The sequence below is a fragment of the Amphiura filiformis genome, chromosome 20, assembly GCF_039555335.1.
Source record: "Amphiura filiformis chromosome 20, Afil_fr2py, whole genome shotgun sequence".
Classification (NCBI taxonomy): domain Eukaryota; kingdom Metazoa; phylum Echinodermata; class Ophiuroidea; order Amphilepidida; family Amphiuridae; genus Amphiura; species Amphiura filiformis.
In genome coordinates this window covers 26,814,048-26,834,858 of record NC_092647.1, presented here as the reverse complement: position 1 = coordinate 26,834,858, position 20,811 = coordinate 26,814,048, and the positions used below count along the sequence as shown (strand labels likewise).

The following is a 20,811-nucleotide window of genomic DNA, read 5'->3' as shown; positions in this document are numbered from 1 at the left end:
TTCTAATTGAACCCAAAACAAATCACATTCAGTGCGGGCTAGTCGTGTAAAACGGCAAACCAAACTATTTAAAGCTAGTAAGATACCAAAATGCGAATTATTCAATGTGCTTTCACCAAAGAAACGTACAACACGGATGTGTGTTGTTTGTAGACTACCGGATCGTATTTCATTAACTTTAAATAAAGGCATCAATAAAGTTCAAATGCATTTTCTACATTCTCTTCTCTGAAGTTAGCGAAAAGTTTATTTGATGGCTGGCAACCCCGGCTGGCAACCAAGTCGATAAGAATATCAAACATTTGACACAAGACCTATATGAGGATTAAGGCTACGTGGAGAGTGGGTCGATTTGTACATATTTTTGACCAACGCCACAATGTCCGCTATTTTTCTAATTTTCCTCTACTAGATCACAACACTTTTAGTAATATACCCTTGCATCTTCTATGGCGATATAGTGTCTCTATAGGTCTTTGTAGGTCCAAGTTGAAACCTGACGAAGGAAATCCATGTATGCATTTAACATGAACCTGATGTCGAAACGGGTTTTATATATATATGTGTGCTATTAAAAACTCGTGTTCGACATAAATCCGAACGTGTTCAACACTATACAATGGCAGAAACCTAAATTATATTCAACTCCAAACCTCTTTCCATGCATGTCAAAAATCATACCTTTATTAATACTGTTGCCCGCCTAGTACCCAACATTGATTTGTGGGAAGGGGAGCCTTTGATAGGCATGTACATTTAGTTGGCACTAAATAGTAAATGTTATTACCAATAAAACTAAAATACACTTCAAATGGCTGTCACACCTTCTATCTGTCCAGCTCGTTTATAAACCAAAACTTTTGACAAAAGCCCATGTTTGCAATGTTACTGTTACGTATTTTAATTAAAATTGACAAAAATATAAAGGTAGATGCACAAAATTTTAAACAAGAAAAACTGATGCTCGTACGACTAATTGGTGTAACATTGACTTTGCATTCAAGTGTAATGTAATGTCCATTTACATGATGTTCTGTTTAATTTCTATAATAATAGTCGTATGTACTGTTGCCGTATTTTATCCATCTTAAATGTTGCAAGTGACGTCATGTATATAAATCAATTCAGTTCTCATTATGTCTTCTTTAATAACAAAAATTGCAAAAACACTTAATATCATGTATCAGAACCAAATTCATCATTACTCTAATATCATGTCAATACTGGATGTCATCACACTTTGAAACCTTGATTCACAACCTTTCATGATGTTTTCACTCTGACAAATGAATTAAACATTATAAAACCCTAACTATACGTAACTTTAGTGTATACATGTTGAGGGGCCAAGTGGACTTACGGTCTTTATATACAAAACCTATAATATCAACAGTCTGATGAACAGATCTAAACGATTGGTAGCAAATATCTGACAAAACACTGAAAAATTCCTCAAATTTTGAAAATGAAGTAGAAATAAAAGGAGACAGTTTGAAGTTAGATTATTTTGCAGTTTGAAATAAACTAACATCTTAATACTAAATTTTTATTACAGATTTACAAAATTTCGAATTGAATTGTCCGAGGAAGTCTGATGGTTTCAGAGGCAACGTAACAAGTTGCAAAAAAAACCCCGTAAGTAAACTTTGTGATTCTAACGGCTGGATGACTGAGAATATTCACTATTTTATATTACAAATTTATCACTCACATTTCTAAAGTAATAAGTATCGCTATCAGTTATGTTTCCAGTCAATACTATATTACAGGCGCTATGGGATAAACAATAATCAAATAATAGTAATATTTCTTGGATATTAATACTGCCAGAAACGAATCCATTAATTGAGAAATATCTGTTAAATATCCCTGGACACGGAGTTCGAAATTATGCAATAAATATTTCAATAATCTAAATTGATATTGACAGGTGTTTATTGAAATGCAATAAACTGAAGCACAGATGGATTGTACAATTTCCATCATCAATAACAGTACAGTTAGCTTACCATTTTAGTAAAGAAACCACCATGACTAAATTAATTCCCATGATAGGTATAAAAAGCTTATTTCCACACTGCGACATGTTCTTCTTGAATTCTGCTGAGCAGGCGATATGCAAACATGTTTTCCCGCACAAATCACGAAACTATTATATTCCCGCCTTATTATGTTCGCGCCTTATAATACGATACTACCGCTTTTCATCTGATACTATATACATGTGCATAATAATCATTGCTTTTAATGTGCTAATGTGTTCAAGGAAGTTAGATATCCGCCCGATAGTAAGCCTGTCTTCCTGTCGTCATGATCGTAATGATTTTGAGACACATACTATCAGGATGCGGGTGGCAGTACCCTCCTCTTTATCCTAGAATGCATCGCGAGATGGCGTGCATTTCCGTTAGACAGAAACTAGGTAGAACTTAGTTATTGCAATGTCATTGCCATTGTCATTGTCAATATCATACGCAAAATAAACAAATAACAGTATCTAGAAGTAATGGAATAATGCCAGAATAAATGCAAAAACGAAACTTGAACATTATTCAAGAATCGAGGTTACATTAAAGCGAATGCATAATGCAATTCACACTATAATACAGTGTGTCCAAAAGAGTTACCTATAGAGTAGCATATAACATTTTACCGAAGGTTTTCAATGTTATTAAAATGCTTATAACCAGATAATGAACTTCTTTAGTATTACCTATATTTTGGAATGTCCAATACAACCTTTTATCAATTTAATCATAGCGATAATAAGACGATAGTTTTGTTTATGGTTACGAATGCTGGCACAAAAAAGTTTATCAAGAAATATTTGTTATGTAATTATATTTGTCCTCATACATGTGGGGGCAAGACTGAGTGTTGAAATTAAATGTCAGCATAGTGTTGTCATGTTACTAACAGCGTCAAAATGCAGGTCAACATAAAATGAATGGAGTGTAATTTATTTAATATCAAAAGCGAACTCTTTCCTTGTAAACATAATGAAAGTTAGATAGAATGTATTTACACCCGATAAAATACTTACAAACAGCAAACTACTTTCCTTTCATTATAATCTCTGTTCATCTATATAAGTTCTACATAGCGGACTGTTTTTTAAGGTGACAAGTACTGCGGAAAAACAAGGTATGATATTAATAATGTAAAGTTATCATACACCTTTTTGTGATCTTACCGCAGCTGGTTCGTATTATCAATATTACATTATTCCCAACCTTTGTTCAAGTCACGTCATAGCCATTATAGTTCAGGTAATTTGCATCTATTCAAGGTTAAAGCAAGACCAAGTTGGTAACTTATAATACAGGGTTCCTAATATGTAAGTCCCTATTGGTATAATCAAAAAAAAAAAAAAAACTCGATAAATTCTATTGTTTTACATTAGTTATGCATCAAGTGATTTTTATTGCTAACTTTTATTAGCTTCACTGGGAAATGCAGCGGGCCATTTTTGAAATTTTCAGCCAAGCAGAGTTGCATTCTTTTCTACTTGCTCTTCATGTTTTTATATGCACCAACTTGTGTTTTACAACTTTTCCCTTTAAGTAAGTAATTGAATAAAAAGAAGAAACATTTCAGGTAAGGTTTAGGTGTCATATGTTTAAAGCCACTTTTTATGATTCAGTGAATAAATCAAAGCCTCATGTCTAATTTCAGAAAAAAAAATACAAAGTGTTATCGTACTTTGTAACCATAATTGCATCTTTGCCTGAACATGAATATAATTGTGTATTGATTCTAAAGCGCAGAATGTTTAGTTTGTATTAACTATTGTATTCGACATTTTTTATTTCCGAATTGTCAAATTTTCGTGATAGAACGGTGCTCATGGATTTAAATCGTACCCTGATATCACAGAGATCAACTCTCTTTATTATGCCGATGACATTGTTATTATGCCTGATACAGTCGGTGGACTCAAGAAACACATCGCCTCTCTGCATGAATTTTGTTTGAACTGGGAAATGAAGGTTAACATCAATAAAACTCAAATCATGATTTTCCGGAAAGGAGGGCGCATTCGAAGAGACGAAGCTTGGTTGTATCAAAATAATCGCCTTGATGTTGTTAAATCGTACCATTACCTTGGTATTCAATAATTGTCTACTAGTAATGCGTGGGGCAGATCTATACGAGCATTGGCTGATCAGGCGAGTAAGGCTCTGAACGCACTTAGCAAAACGACGTCTGCTGTTGAAAATATTTCTTATGACTCATACAATATTTGATACAACCATTTTGCCTATTCTTACATACGGCTCTGAAATCTGGGGTTACAAAAATATGACCGAAAAAAATCATTTCAAAGCATGTAAACATTTTTTACAGATATCTCAAAACACTACCAACAACGCCGCTGTTGGTGAATGTGGAAACTTCTAATGTATGTTACTTGTATGATTCGTTGTGTTAAATTTTGGTTTCAACTTCTAAATATGGACAATAACAGGTATCAAAAAAAATGCTACCTTATGTTATTGTATCTTGATGACAGAGGTAAATCAACCTGGGTAATGCATGTTAAAAATATTATTTTAATGTACATACCGTATTTAAACAAAGACTTGAAGAGGTTGCAAAACAAAACTTTTATTCTGATGTAACTTCACTTGATAAGTTACGAACTTATTGCACTTTCAAGTGTCAAAAATGACTCTATAAAAATATCTTTTTGGTGCAAAACACGCCTCATATTAGGCGTTTTTAGCTAAATTAAGGTGTTCCAGTCATATTCTCAAGATTGAAACAGGTAGAAGACTGAAATTGGATTTGGAGGACCATGGTCTGCAAGTGTTTGATAAGATTCGTCAAAAATATCTTCCATTCAGGTACAGATCCGAAACGAGTCCCTAAAAATTCATTTCTCTCATGTGTTCTGATACATCATCTGACATCAGTGGTCTCTCATTGTTTGTTTTTCCCGCCATGATTGAATTTATGTAATTATATCTTCATGTTATTTAAATGTCTTCCTCATATGTAATCATTATATGTGTAGTACAAAGAGCCAAGTGCTTATAATATGTACAAATAAATCTAAACTGAAACTGAAACGGAAAGAAGGTCGTTCAGCAGTGTCTGGCTGCTCTTACAGATACGCTGATTGATTGATATAATGATGACGTGATTCAATTAGCCAATCACCTCCAACACTTCCATTGTTGCGCTGTAAACAGCGCCAAATCGTCAGACCGCTAACAAACATTGCTGAAAACTATAATACAGAAGGGTACATGTGACAATAGGAAATGTAGAAAGACCAAGCAACTTGAAATCTGGAAACAATACAAACAGGTTAAACATAAAATAAAGTGAGAAATGAAAGGATAGTAACAAGCTCAGACCCAGAGGAAGCAAGAATGGTTAACGTCGATCATATAAGACCAACGAAAAGTCAAAATACAACCACCGAAACAAGCTAATCGTGTAAAAGTAAAACATCAAAACATATAGGGTAAAGAGAGACATTAGGGACCACCATTTTTAGTTTTCATCATACCTGACTTTTACTTAATACTGATTTCTGTTTTAATGGTTTCACTTGATAGACCTGTTATTCAGCTATGTACCGCAGGACAAATATCTGCCAACAATGCGTTCATTTTCAATCACCATGCATTTATTTACCGTAACATCAATTATAGGTTAATGAACGCGTATTACTTATTGGGAGAAAAATTAGACAAAATAATGCACGCGCGCTGATGTTGATGCGTCTAATGCACGAGCCCCGAAGGGGAGTGCATTAGACGCATCAACATCAGCGCAAGTGCATTATTTTGTCTAATTCTCGAGCAATAAGTAATCTAAGTTTATTAATCTATTTCATACACGAGAAGAAAAAAATACGTGATTTTTATATTTTTTATATAACAAATTATCACTAAAAATGTTGGAAAACAGAACCATATATAAATGCATCAACCCGCCCGAAAAATGAATCAATCCTACGCGACGCGAACGCGCGCGAAACACTGCGCGTAGTACGCGGAGTGCACAATATACACAATCAATGCATGTTTCGTACTTTTCTAACGGCTTTTCTGATTGGCTGCTTTGATATAGAAGTGTATGAAGTTACCGTTATTGCCCCGATGATGGGGCATTAGGTACCACCAACTAGTACCATGTTTGTTGACCATTTTGAGACCTTTAATGGTTCTTAAGAGTTTCTATTAAAAGACTTATATCAGTGTTTATTTTATGTGAGGAACAACTGACACACGCAGTCCTTGTCTTTCCAGTCCTCTTCCGAGCCCACAACATCTGCATTTGTAAAATGCCAGAAAGTTTACGAAACATGCCAAACTAATGTCCTCCTCTCCACAATCCTGACATATTTGGTCAACTTCATTGTCCGCTTTTTGCACTGTCTTACTAGTTTGGTTTTAGGGTTCTTGTTATTTTTGTTGGTTGGTTTTGACTTGTTCAGCTGCTGCTTCTTCTGGAGTGCAGCAGCATATTGTACATATGGGGTATTAAGGACCGCTTCTAACTTCATTATATGACTATGATTTGACCCTCAAATGTCAAAGTTTGGTAATTCAAATTACTACAAACCTATTATGAAATAAAATAAGCACAAACTTAAAAAGTTGATGTTGAACAACCGATTCATACATGGGAAATCACCAATATTTCACTAAAAACTTAGTATGGGGGCATTAGTGACCACCAGATATCGCTTAATTGTCCATGCCAGAGAGATCCAGGTGATATGACAAAATCTGGGAACATGAAGGTTGGCCAAATCGGTTCATACTTTGTAAGATTGATGTACTGGATGACATATTTTCACATGCCAGACTAGACCCACCTGACCCCCCTGGGTAGGGAGATATGGGTACCCCCTAATTTGGGGCTTTTGACACAGGAAAATTGCTGTGAAAACAGTTGAAAAATGGCAAAGTTTATGAAGTTTTTTTTCTATCAGCAACTTCTCGATTGGATTTTATTTTGAAATATTTGTCAAGACCATAGTTTATTTGTAATATAGAACTTAAAATTGCAATGATTGGGGTCTTGGGTTTTCAGGAGGGATCATCAATGTTACCCTCTTTAGCATTTTTAAAAATGTAAAAAAAGGGTAATTTTAAAGCCCTTTTATGAAAATATACATCTTAAATATTGATTTTTTTTTTTGTCAACATTTTGAGGCTATATTGGTCTACTCCAAACAATAAATGGTAGATTGGGGCGGTGTAACGAATTTGCATAAAATTGGTGTTTCTAGACAGTATTTTCGCCTAATAAATTTCTTGAAAATGATATTGTAAGTCTATAAATTGGAGGAAACTGAATGTGACAATTCTATTTTTTAGTCTTAAAATGCTTAAAATGTTTTCATATGGGGTCAGTCCATGTCAAAACAGACTGAGTGTACACCCACCCTCTTGGATTATGCTCTCCTTTGGCTCAGGGTACCTTTCATGGACCCCTAGGTGAGGTCAAGAAAAAATTCAAATTCAATTTCGTTTCCGAATGGCGGGCCATCTAAGTTTGGCGACCTTGACCAAAATTGGGAATTTAAGGTGTCCAAATGACAAAGCGCTCTCTTTGAGAGGCATTTTCTTCTTAATTAAATCAGTTGTGACCCTCTTTTTTGAATGTGGTCACTCACTGGCTGTGTCTGAAATGCCTAATGCCAAAAAAGATTGATTTCGGAATTTCGTTGGGATTTCAGAGGGGTCAAAATCAGCACTTCATACTGTTCAATCAAATTATCTTTGATTTTGAAGGACCCATGATAATGCCACAGTGCACTTATAGGTCCTAATTATGTTCAGAATGGATTAACCATGTGCCAATGTCTATGAGCAATTCAAAAAAGAGAAATTTCTAGAACCCTTACAGAATTTTAGGCCCCCTAAAGTGGTTCAGCCACAAATGGCGCTTAAAATCGGCAAATTTTGACCCTAATAACTTTAGGTGTACACCAGATATGAATTTCTAGTCTTTTGCATCTGAAAGAATGTAGTCTAATGTTACTAGGAACATAAGATTTGTTTTGTATTTTTTGTGTTTTGATACTTTCAAAAGGTCGTTGACCTATGAACATTTTTCGTCATAGCGCCCTCCTGAAAGGTCTGACACATAACAAACTATACATTTTTGGAATCCTCATGACCATACGAGTAATTTGATATATTACTTGACATAATTGGGAGCATTCTGAAAATTTGACCCCCATAACCTGTACTTTGCATGTGCATCGTTGCCAGGAAGTGCATTTTTGACCCCTTATAAAAAAATCCATACAGAGGATTAGAAAGTAGTTTTTTCTTATTACTTGACTCAAGAGCAACTTGAAATATCAGGATAAATAATACAAATGGCTATAAAGTGATCAAAAATATAAAAAATATCATACTAAAATTGGCATTTTGTACCGTATCCTGTATGCATGGTATGTTAGGCAAAAATGACTATTTTTGAAAGCGTCAACTTAATACTAAAACACAAAAATACAAAACAAATCTTATGTTCCTAGTAACATTAAACTACATTCTTTCAGATGCAAAAGACTAGAAATTCATATCTGGTGTACAACTAAAGTTATTAGGGGTCAAAATTTGCCGACTTTAAGTGCCATTTGTGGCTGAACCACTTTAGGGTGGCCTAAAATTCTGTAGGGGTCTAGAAATTTCTCTTTTTTGAATTGCTCATAGACATTGGCATATGGTTAATCCATTCTGAACATAATTAGGACCTATAAGTGCACTGTGACATTATCATGGGTCCTTCAAAATCAAGATAATTTGATTGAACAGTACGAAGTGCTGAGCTTGACCCCCTCTGAAATCCCAACGAAATTCTGAAATCTATCTTTTTGGCATTAGGTATTTCAGACACAGCCAGTGAGTGACCACATTCAAAAAAGAGGATCACAACTGATTCAATTAAGAAGAAAGTGCCCTCAAAGAGAGCACTTTGTCATTTGGACCCCTTAAATTCACAATTTTGGTCGAGGTCGCCAAACTTTGATTGCCCGCCATTCGCAAACGAAATGGAATTTGAATTGTTTTCTTGTGACCTCACCTAGGGATCCATGAAAGGTACCCCTGAGCCAAAGGAGAGCAAAATCCAAGAGGGTGGGTGTACACTCAATCTGTTTCGACATGGACTGAGTCTATGGTGACATTGTTTTAGATTTTTCTAAACAGAATCATGTCAAGTCTGCAGAAGTGTTTCTAAATACAAAACAATTCATATTTAGCTATCTGAGTAAAATGCAAAACAGAAATACTGAATACAAGATTACCTTGTGATAATCCATGATGAACAAAATTGCAATATAAATGTAGGTCCATTATGTAGGCCTACTGTTTATGCTTTTTTTTAAAGTATATCATATATTGTTTTTATATATTAATAAAAATTATGCCTAAAAGCCCTCAATGTTATGAGTAAGAAACTAAGATATTAGTTGGCTACTGTGATAATAGCTGATAACTAACATAAATCACAAGAGTTTATAAAGGAGTAAGTTAATCATTTTAAATAAATTGGATCACAGTTTACATTCACAAATAATTATTCTAGAAACACTATACTGCAAGTGCCCAAGAATCTTAGCCATAGGATGTAGTTCCAGTAGGCCTTTCTAGTAGCTGGGGCAGATATGGTCTTTTATGATCGTCAATTTCATGCTGCTTGAACTGCAAATGCCTTATAATTACTGAAGTATTCACTAAATCAAACCAGGATTTTATTCAATTACAATTGCGATTGTACTGTTTTTGGTCAATTCTTCTTTCTTTCTTCTGTCAAACTTGTAACGAGCCATCGTAGCCATATGCTTTAGGACCCTGTAACCATATTTGAGTCACAAGGACCAATGGGTGGGGGCACAAATGTTACATGACCAACTCGGGGTCAAAGGTCATCCAAAGGTCATTATGGCCAAAATGTGATTTTCACTAAAAATGCTTCTTCTTCCACAAATTATATAACGCAATGACGTGACCTGCATCGGCTTTAGCCAATGTCTAAAAGTTGTACAAACAATTGGTCATTAAGGGGGTAAAATCTTACAATTGCATTATCTCGACATCCGTAAGGCTCAAACTCGGTGACAACAAATCTCATGACCAGGGGAACATTTTACAAGGGCCAGGTCAAAGGTCATGCAGAGGTGCATTTTAGAAATGCATTTTCTGTACATTTGTAAGGGGTACGGGACTCAAACTCTGTGACAACAAACTTAAGGATCAGGGAAATATTTTCGAATACTTTGCAGGGGTCAGATCAAAGGTTATCTGGGGTCAAATCTTATAATTTCTTTTTCTGGACATCTGGGGTATGGGGCTCAAACACAGTGACAACAAATCTCATGACCAGGGGAAGATTTTGGTCAAAGGTCATGCAGAGGTCAAATTTTAGAAATGTATTTTTTGGACATCTGTCTGGAATGTAATTCATAGGCCTACATTTACATGCGAGATATACAGGCTGTATCAAAACGATTGGTACCAATCCATATTTTGTTTATTAAAAAGCAAACTTCTTGGAACATTATGATATCAGATATATTATGTTGTTTGTTCCTGAGAATAAAATGACCTAGATAACTTGTACAGTCATAAAGTGACCTTTGAATGCTTTTGCATGTATCATCGAACTGGAAATAATATTACAGCAAGACATCATAAATACTTGAGAAGTAAAAAATGTTTGATGTATATGATTGAATCAAAGTATCTATTCTGGCTCGAATACTTAGATTGTGCTTGAAATATTTGAGGTATAAAATTGTATACTTTTCAATAAAATATTGGGTAAGATGGTGATGAGTTGTTCTATATTATCATGATTATCAGGATCAGAAATATCAATGGACGATTGAGAGAAAAATCCAAGAATCTTGTTTGTTTTATTATGTTTCTTACTTTGTTGGGGTTTTTTCTGTTTTTTTTCTTTACAACATAAGTCATTTCTCTTTTTAGGATAAAAGGTACCGTAGCCCTAAAAGGCTTTTTAGTTTGTCTTTGGTTCTTCTGAAGTGAGATTACTGCGGGGTTTACTGTGCTGCTCTGCCCTCTACCTGGTTGTCTCCTAGGCGAATACAGGTTTCAGCCCTGGTTCTCATTGAATCAATTGCGTTGCGTACCATCCTTGTGCGCCAGATACTTGCGAATGCATTCAGTAATACGTTTGCGAAGATCTTGGATTTTGCCACAAAAGAAACAAATCAAGTGGTGTGAGGTCTGGTGATCGTGCAGGCCACTCCACAGCATGAGCCATCCCAACCATTCCGTTTGCTATCCGTGGACAGAGTGAAAAACAGGTACTTTTATTCAAAAGAGCATATCTTCAAAAGTTGTGAGCCGATTGAAATAATTGTTTTGGTTTATTAAAGCTAACGATAAAAGGTTTCTTTACATACCGAAATATACGAGTATTTAATCAACTTTTCAGAAATAGGAGAAAAAGAGGGCGCAATGAGGGGCCTCTTTTTTTTTGGGACACCCTGTAAACATTGCATTTTTAGTTCCATACAACTTCTTATGTGTAACCTAGAATATCATTTTGACACTTGCCTGTCCTCAACTACAGGGTGTCCCAAAATTATTTATACCAGGAAAGTTGTATTTTTTTAGGTATGAAGGGCATTACTATCGGTTGTATTTTTTAAATTCTAAAATTAACATATATTTAGCTTTCTTAGGAATTTTAGATTTTAGAAATTGGACGTTTCTAATAGAAGTTACAGAATAAGTAGGAGACATTATGTGTCATTGTATTGCACATATTAAAATTAGATACAGTGTTGACTACATATTTTTGATATTTTGTTCAAACACGGTATAAAACATTGTGCGACACCATGTAGTACAATTAGGCGTCGAAATGAACGGTAACATGCAAAGTGTCATCATGATTATGCACTAAAAAATAACTGAATTGCTAGGTCTATAATAACTCATATTTATATGTTGATGCTAAGTAATGTTGTATGATCATTATTTAAATCTTAAGGGAGTGCTGCTTACCAAATAATTGTTTATTTCGTACTTTTGTTTGAATCTGTTCATAAACGGTTTGTTTAATTAAACTGTTCTTTAAAATTCCTGAGTGTTTGATCAGTATTTTAGGTTTTTCTCATTTTAGATCGAAAAAAATCTAGAAACACTTAAATTTTAGTAACATTTTGCTTTTGTTATCCATGTTATTAAAGTTTAAAAACCTTACTCAACTTAATAACCAGCTCTAAATAAAGTATTTAGTTGAAATAATCACGTATTTCGTTAATATTACAATATTTTCAGCTTTGTAATATTGCTTAAATACCATATAGAAACACTGTATTTTCTAAAAAAAGCAACACCGCCCCAAGATATTCTAATTTGTTTCCCACAGCCACATGTTGGGTCACTCTAATGACATCAACAAAAATTCAAAATTTTGATGTATATTTTTTATATTTGCATTTGAATTCATCAAATAAAAATTCCAATTTTTTAAGACATTTTGAGGGGGTATGTTTAGACACCCCCCAGAGCCAAATGATAGGGGTTGGTTGAATGTCAATTGTTCTCTGTAATGCCCTGGGTAGATGTTTCCTACAAATACTTAATTTATTTAAATAACTTCAACCACTTGTGAAAAAATGAGAATACAAAATTGGCTTCAATTCAGGAAAAAATTCATCAATTTTAAGGGGGTAGATTGTACCAAAACAAATAAGGGCTATAAACCCTTAACAAGGGGGGTCAGAATCCTGAAAAAGTTTCAGTGAGAATGTTTCATCAAACACCCCTACTACACCAAATATGGGCAAATTCGGACAACCTTGATGTTCCTGCCACTGCCTGGCTTTCTCCGGCATGATCAATTAAAACATAACATTTTCTTTAACAAATAAGGCTTATTATCTGTTAAAATCTATATTTACATTACTAATAAGCAAAACTAATGTAATTTATAATACAATTGTCGTCTTAGTGCAATTTGTAAATAAGCACACCATCTGTAATTTACTACGAGGTCTAGCAAAAATGGTGACATCAGTCGGAAGTCCACTTTCAACATGATTTTTTTTCTCTTCAAAACATTGAATGAGACAAATAAATCTTGACATGCTTACAAGTGTGTACTCTCTCAGATGAAACTATCAAAACTTGTTGATCTATACCTCAGGTGGAAAACTGATGTTAAATGATGTATTTTATCTGGTCCGAGATGCTAAAAAGTTCAGAGCGTACTTAGAAGATGTCTGCCAAGATGATGTTTGGGTTGAACTGTGATGACCAACTAACTTGGGTGTTACATACGCATTGATCATTTTTAATGAGTAGCTATTATAAACCATTCTTGCAAGGCATATCTAAAATAATGGTCAGGACTCCCTAATATGCATTACTTGTTTCTTGGGCGGTACTTAATGCCCATAGGTGCTTAAAGCCCCTCTTTGCCCTAAGCAATACGATACCAATGTGCAAATTATTCAACGTGTTTTCAACAGAGTAAATATAATGGCTTACTGTAAGAAACGTACAACACGAATGTAGGTTGTTTGTGGACTACCGGATCTTATTTCATCAGTTCAAAATCAGAAAATCTAAGTACCAAATTTAATGCATTCTCTGCATCATCTGAAGTGAACGAAAAGCTTATTGATTGGTGACAACACATTAGTGTGAAAAGAAGCGTGTTTCTCACACATTTATCATTACAGTATAGGACTGTTAATGATTTGTATGGCAAGCCAAACATTGTTAAAACCGTATCAAACATTGTATTCTTCATTTCGTATGGAAAATGAAACATAAAAACATCACTCTAATTTAAAACAATTTGAAGACTTGTATTGAAAATTAAGGATACGCCACGGAGCGCTAATTATAGTATCAAATCGCTCAAAAAGAAATTGGCATAATCAAATATACAGAAAAATTAAATAGAATAAGTACCTAATATTGGTTTGTGGGAAGGGGCACAATTGGGAGGAATATATCTTTAACAAAGTGTGATGTGCCCTGAGTAATTTAATTTAATTTAATTTAATTATTTAACTTTGTTTACAAGCTGAAAGTATGTCATGAGATGGGAAAACCCCTTGTACGTGCAAGATAATGATGTGGAAAGTCGTTTTGGAATTCCCCCAAATTATTGTAAACAAAGTCAGGGCTATGTTTGGAACTTGGAAAGCCCCAGTTCATTATTGCACCATCAGGAAAACCCCCCAGGAAGTGATGTAATGTGAATGTGAATAATTAATCTTGGGAAATCCCAAGATTGCAGCAATGTTGTGAAAATGTGATTGAAGTAATGGTTTATTAATATATGATGGGTTTTTTGCATGAGTACTGATATAAAAAGCTGGAGGCTTTTGTTGGGACTTTACAGAATGTCATGGGAGATTGAAAACTCCACATGTGTGTGATGGTCTTCGTGCTCCAAAAAAAGAAGTACATTTTAACCAGTTTATATAGCCAATAATTGAGCTAATTTTAATACAGCAACGAAGAAGACAGCGAGCACACAAAAGTGCTCTTCCTCATCAAAGGATTAAAAGTTCTTCTGTCAAATTGCTGGAGTTTGCTGGGTTTGTGAAGGCCACGCATCTGTCAAAAACAGCTGAGCTGTGTTAAAGAAACCTGTTCCCTGGAAAAAGAGTGATTGGTGAAAGAAACACCATTTTTGGAGAAAGCAGCGCAAGGAGATATATTTGTGGAGAAAGCAGCGCAATGAGATATATTTGTGGAGAAAGCAGCGCAAGGAGATATATTTGTGGAGATAACAGCGCAACGGAGATTGGAGAAAGCATCATCATTTTCGTATGAGGATTTTATACGCAAGGATTTATAAATGCAAGTGTACAATGGACTTCTCTGATTTTCGCAGGACAAGTGAATAAGGATATATTACATCAGTCGTCCAGAACATTGCAAGAACTCTACAATCACCAACAAGAAGACCGCTGGTTAAGTACCTATAGAATAAAACTGATTGAGTGATTTTATTGTAATTGTTGTTATATGTACCAAGCATACTTTGTTTTCAATTAAAGACTTAGATTTGTTAGCTTAAAATCAAACAGTGTATTTGTGTTGTGCATTCGTGTGAGTTCGGGTAAAAGGTGATTTTGGCCTTGAGTAAGTACGACTCGTAACAAAAGCAAGCGAATGATTAACATTACCAATAAAGCTAAAATAAGTGGCTGTCACAACTATTTTTGCTATCCTCGGCATGTTAACCCAAGCTATGACAAAGACCAATGATTTGAAATAGCATCTTATTATGCACATGTATAAAACGTCGTCTAATAGTTGTGAAGTTCATATAACGTATACAACCTACAGATAATACGTGTAATAAGATAGATGCGAAAAAAATATCAAAACATGAATAACGGAAGCTCGTACGATTAATCAGCGTTCACGTTCAATCCAATTTTGAGACGATTGTTGTGTTTCATTTCAATAAAAACGATCTTGTGAAACATTTCGTTACATCAATCTTTAATGTTGCAAACAAGTCACGTATAAGTAAATTCGTTCTTAAAATAATAAAATAAAATATATTATCTTTGATAATTATTATAAAAACACTGCATGTAATGTCATGAATCAGAACAAAATGCATTAATACTTTATTAATATCATGTCTACTGAATGCCATCGCTGTTTGAAACCCTTGATAAAACAACATCATTGCGTAAACACGATCACAATTTTGTGCTGATTTCCATACAACTGGATACACCATATTTAACAATAAAAAACAAATCGAAATATTGGTAACAGTTTAGACGGGTCTTTGGTACAATTTCCACCCTCGTATTCTAATTCTTCCCTTCGGCCAACTTAAAGTTTCGTCACCCACGTGTTATTCGTCAATGAACATTTGAAAATGTTGCCAGACTAAGGAGGTGAGAACACGGTAGGCACCCCAACATTTTTTAATACCCCCATCCCAGTCAAAACAATAATCACTCATTCTGAAGTGAGTACCCAGCTAACAATTTTTCGTTGTTACAACGTTGTTTAAAAGTTATATAAAGTCGTAAAAACGTAATATATGGACGTTGTAAGTACGTAAATCTGTGAACTCGTATTCGTGTAGTGACAACGTTATTCCCGAACGTTAATGTAACATCATTATGACGTTGTTTCGACGTCAAGTTGTGAACGTCGAAACAACGTCACTATGACGTTATGTCAACGTGCGAAAATCACAACGCGAATACGAGTTCACAAGTTCACGTAATTACGACATTCGTATATTACGTTGTATCGGGGTCAGATCATAACATTTATACGGCATTGTAATAACGTGCTTTATACGTCGAAACAACGTCATAAATTTGTAGACTAACGACATCCGTAGATGACGGAGCAGAGCGTACTTAGAAGATGTCCGCTAAGATGATGTTTGAGTAGTACTGTGATGACCAACTAACTTGGGTGTTACATAAGCATTGATCATTTTTAATGAGTAGCTATTATAAACCACTATTGCAAGGCATATCTCAAATAAGGAAGTGTTCAGAAATACTTTGGCGGGGGGGTAAAAGGAAGGGCCAGAAAAGTTTTGGACCTTAAAAGAGGGGGGACCATAAATTTTTAGTTGGTAGGAAAGGGGAGCCAAAAAAAATATGATGGCACTTACTGTACACATGTATATCTATTAATTAATATAACATTAAAGATGATCAGCAACATGCAACATCTGGGTTGGTCTAAGAAATACTGGCACGTTCTATCATATAATTTTATATCTCTTCAGAGTAGGCTACAAATATGATTATGTACCAATCTGATCAAAATACAACTAAATCAAGAAAATATTGCAAATAAATTGGATTTCTTTGCACGTAAACTGCACACTTCATTGCAAAATTATTTTGTACACATAGGCCCATGGGTAGATTTACCATAGGGCAGAGTGGGCACGGCCCAGGTACCACGGTCTTTGGGGGCCAAAACAGATACCTGTGTACATTTCCGTGACCAAATTAATCTCATATTTGACCATTTTAGCTTTTTGCATAAATTAGTTCCAATTTTAACAATATTTGACCATTCAAGCTTCAATATAGCTAAATTTTGTGCGCGGTTCGCGCGCATTTGTACTATCATAATAGCCACAGATCCAAATTATGCTGATGTGCCTATGAACCTCCAACTAAATCCTCTATTTCATTTATGCCTGTAAAATGAGATAAACACCCTGATTTGGAACAAACCTAAATTAAGTACATGTATAAAATGTCCTTATGCTTGTATTTCATGTAATTGTCCCACCGGGAATCTTTCAAACATTTGTCTCATCCCTCAATGACATGTGACCCAGATACCACACCTGGAAACAACACTATTAAGTATGTTTGTTATACGATAATGGGTGGGGGGGGGGGTCAAAAAAGTTTTGTCTGTCAAAAGAGGGGGGTCAAAAAAGTTTAGCGGTCCATCGAGGGGGGTCAAAAAGTTTTCGAGCGAAAAATTTGAGGAAGACAAGCCCCCCTACCAAAGTATTAAAGGACTCCCTGATATGCATTACTTGTTTATTGGGTGGTACTTTTATGCCCATAGGGTTAAATACCACTAATTATGTATTACACGGGTTTCAATGGGAAAATGCCTAATTTCGGGTGGAATTTTCTCATATTCAAAACTCTCACAGTTCAATGCCACTAATATCAGGTGAAACTATATGATTTAGATGCCAAATGATCAACAATTCAGCATAGTTTTGACCTGAGACTTTTCTTGTTTTAACGCACTGAACCGTAAACACCTTAAAATGACAGTGCGCCTTCGAAGCTGAAAGTTACACTATGATAGGGCGAATATTTACTAAAAACCGAAGCCGTGCGTATGAATTTTGGTATTAGTACATCAAAAATGTCATATAATGAGAGAAAACGTACCAGTTTGAAGCATCAAACTCTAAAAAATACTTTTTGGCTATATAACTTGATCAATTTCAACGATTTTAATGCAGTCTTTTCGAATGCTATGAAAACAAATAGTTACTCATCGTATTTCAATGTATCGCCCAGGCCTTTTAGTGGTATTTAACCACAGGTGCTTAATGCCCCTCTTTGCCCTAAGCAATACGATACCAATGTGCAAATTATTCAACGTGCTTTCAACAGAGTAAATATAATGGCTTATTATAAGAAACGTAGAACACGAATGTAGGTTGTTTGTGGATTACCGGATCTGATTTTTCTGTTTTTTTCTTAAATGTTAACATAGGATATGTCATTGTTGGACATGACAGCTGGTTGTTTGGACTCGGCATTTGTGTTGTCTACCAACCTGCTGCCATGTCAAATAAATGCCATATACCTGTATGAAGGGGTTACAGAGCAACAGGCCTTTGGGCCTCAACTGTAATTCCTTCACTCATCGTTGTATTATGCATTTCCATAGTTTAGTATATATGTATTATTCCTGATATCTTTATAATGTATTATTCTTATGTATTATTCTTGTATCATGTAATGAGTGAAAAGATAATAATAAATCTATCTATCTATTTCATTAGTTCAAAATGAGAAAATCTAAGTACAAAATTTAATGCATTATGTGCATCATCTGAAGTGAACGAAAAGCTTATTTGATTGGTGACAACACATTAGTGTGAAAAGAAGCGTGCTTCTTACACATTTATCATTACAGTATAGGACTGTTAATGCTCTGTATGGCAAGCCAAACATTGTTAAATCCGTATCAAACATGGTATTCTTCATTTCGTATGGAAAACAAAATAAAAATCATCATTCTAAATTAAAACAAAAATTTGAAGACTTATTGAAAATTAAGGATACGCCACGGAGCGCTATCCAAATCGTTCAAATAGAAATTGGCATAATTAAATATACAGAAAAGTGAAATAGAATAAGTACCTAATATTGGTTTGTGGGAAGGGGCACTATTGGGAGGAATGAATCTTTAACAAAGCAAGCGAATGATTAACATTACCAATAAAGCTAAAATAAGTGGCTGTCACAACTATTTTTGATACCCTCGGCATGTTAACCCAAGCTATGACAAAGACCAATGATTTCCAATAGCATCTTATTATGCACATGTATAATTCGTCGTCTAATATTTGTGAAGTTCATATAACGTATACAATCTACAGATAATAATAAGATAGATGCGAAAAAAAAATCAAAACATGAATAACGGAAGCTCGTACGATTAATCAGCGTTCACATTCAATCCAATTTTGAGACGATTGTTGTGTTTCATTTCAATAAAAACGATCTTGTGAAACATTTCGTTACATCAATCTTTAATGTTGCAAACAAGTCACGTATAAGTAAATTCGCTCTTTCATAATATATATTATCTTTGATAATTATTATAAAAACACTGCACGTAATGTCATGAATCAGAACAAAATGCATTAATACTTTATTAATATCATGTCTACTGAATGCCATCGCAGTTGGAAACCCTTGATATAACAGCATCATTGCGTGAACACGATCACAATTTTGTGCTGATTTCCATACAACTGGATACACTTTTTTGTATCGATAAAAACAAATTTAAGTATTAGGCGGGCCTTTGGTACAATTTCCACCCTCGTATTCTAATTCTTCCCTTCGGCTAACTTAAAGTTTCGTCACCCACGTGTTATTCAACATTGTAATTTTGAAAGTGTTGCCAGACGTATTTTAGCGAAGAAGGAGCACAAAACAACTGAGATCAAGACTAAGGAGGTGAGAACACGGTAGGCACTCCATAATACCCCACCCCGTCAAAACAAATATCACTGATTCTGAAGTGAGTATATACCAAACAAAATTAAGGACCAACAACCTCAGATTAGTAAAAGCATAGGAAAACGTAGGTACGTAAAACAAATTCGCCATGTGACAACCCGGATCAATAAACCAATCTCCATCAATTTAAACATGACACAGAGTAGTCGTGTCGAAAGGTCACGTAAGTGAACAAAAATAGCTGTGTGCACTAGCTCTATATCAATAAATATGAATCTTATTTGCAATTAGAAGTTTGAAATTGCGTAAGACAAAATAGCATACAAAGTACGTGTAGGCGAAACCACTATTTCTGCTCAAAGTATCGGCGGTGCTCTTTGGTCATCATAAAGCTAGTCGATGCAAAACCTATTACTTCAACAACCAGATGAACATAGCTAAACGATGGGTAGCAATTATCTTTCTAAACACTGAAACTTGAAAAAATAATTATATACAAGTAAAAGCTAGCATAGAGAAGCAGGTCTTCATATTCCCGCTCATATTACAAAAGTATGAATTATTCATATTGCATTATACCAGATTTTATTTCATTTGTGTAAAATTCTATTGCATTCTCTGTATTCTGTAAATTAGTGAAAAGCTTACGTGATAGCTGACAACATATTATAAAATACTGACTGTGACATACGTGATTGATTGCTTACAACGCATAATAAAGGGTATAAAATATAAGCCTGTTTCCGATCACGATGACGGAGTCTTAATGATATTATGTATCGCACGCAGATAATTGTTGAACCATATCAAACACTCTATTTCTTGAGGAAAATAAAACATTGTTACGAGTCGTACTGAAATCACAAAGCCAAAATCACCTTTTACCCGAACTCACACGAATGTCCAACACTAATGCACTGTTTGATTAAGCTAAAAAAACCTGAGTCTTTAATTGAAAGCAAGATATGATTGATAAAAAAATGTGACAATAAATGCACATACAACAAAGTAATCAAATACAATTACTCTTTAAACTAATCAGTACTTAGCCAGCATCCTTCTTCTTGGTGGTAACATAGAGTTCTTGCTAAGTTCTGGACGGCAGA

The 20,811-nt window shown here is 34.7% G+C and overlaps 1 protein-coding gene across 4 annotated transcripts in view; it reads right to left on the bottom strand.

Annotated features, from left to right (window-relative positions):
* LOC140142087 (glycine receptor subunit alpha-2-like) overlaps nt 1-20,811 on the bottom strand; it is a 224,845-nt gene that overhangs the window by 174,097 nt on the left and 29,937 nt on the right. Inside the window, exon 1 of one of the 4 annotated variants that reach the window (XM_072164040.1) lies at nt 2,010-2,305. The exons of the other annotated variants lie outside the window; for them this stretch is intronic. Within the exon in view, the coding sequence (XP_072020141.1) occupies nt 2,010-2,086 (77 nt within the window). The 5' untranslated portion in view covers nt 2,087-2,305. Of the gene's footprint in view, nt 1-2,009; nt 2,306-20,811 lie in introns of those variants that run through there. 4 annotated transcript variants of the gene reach the window in all.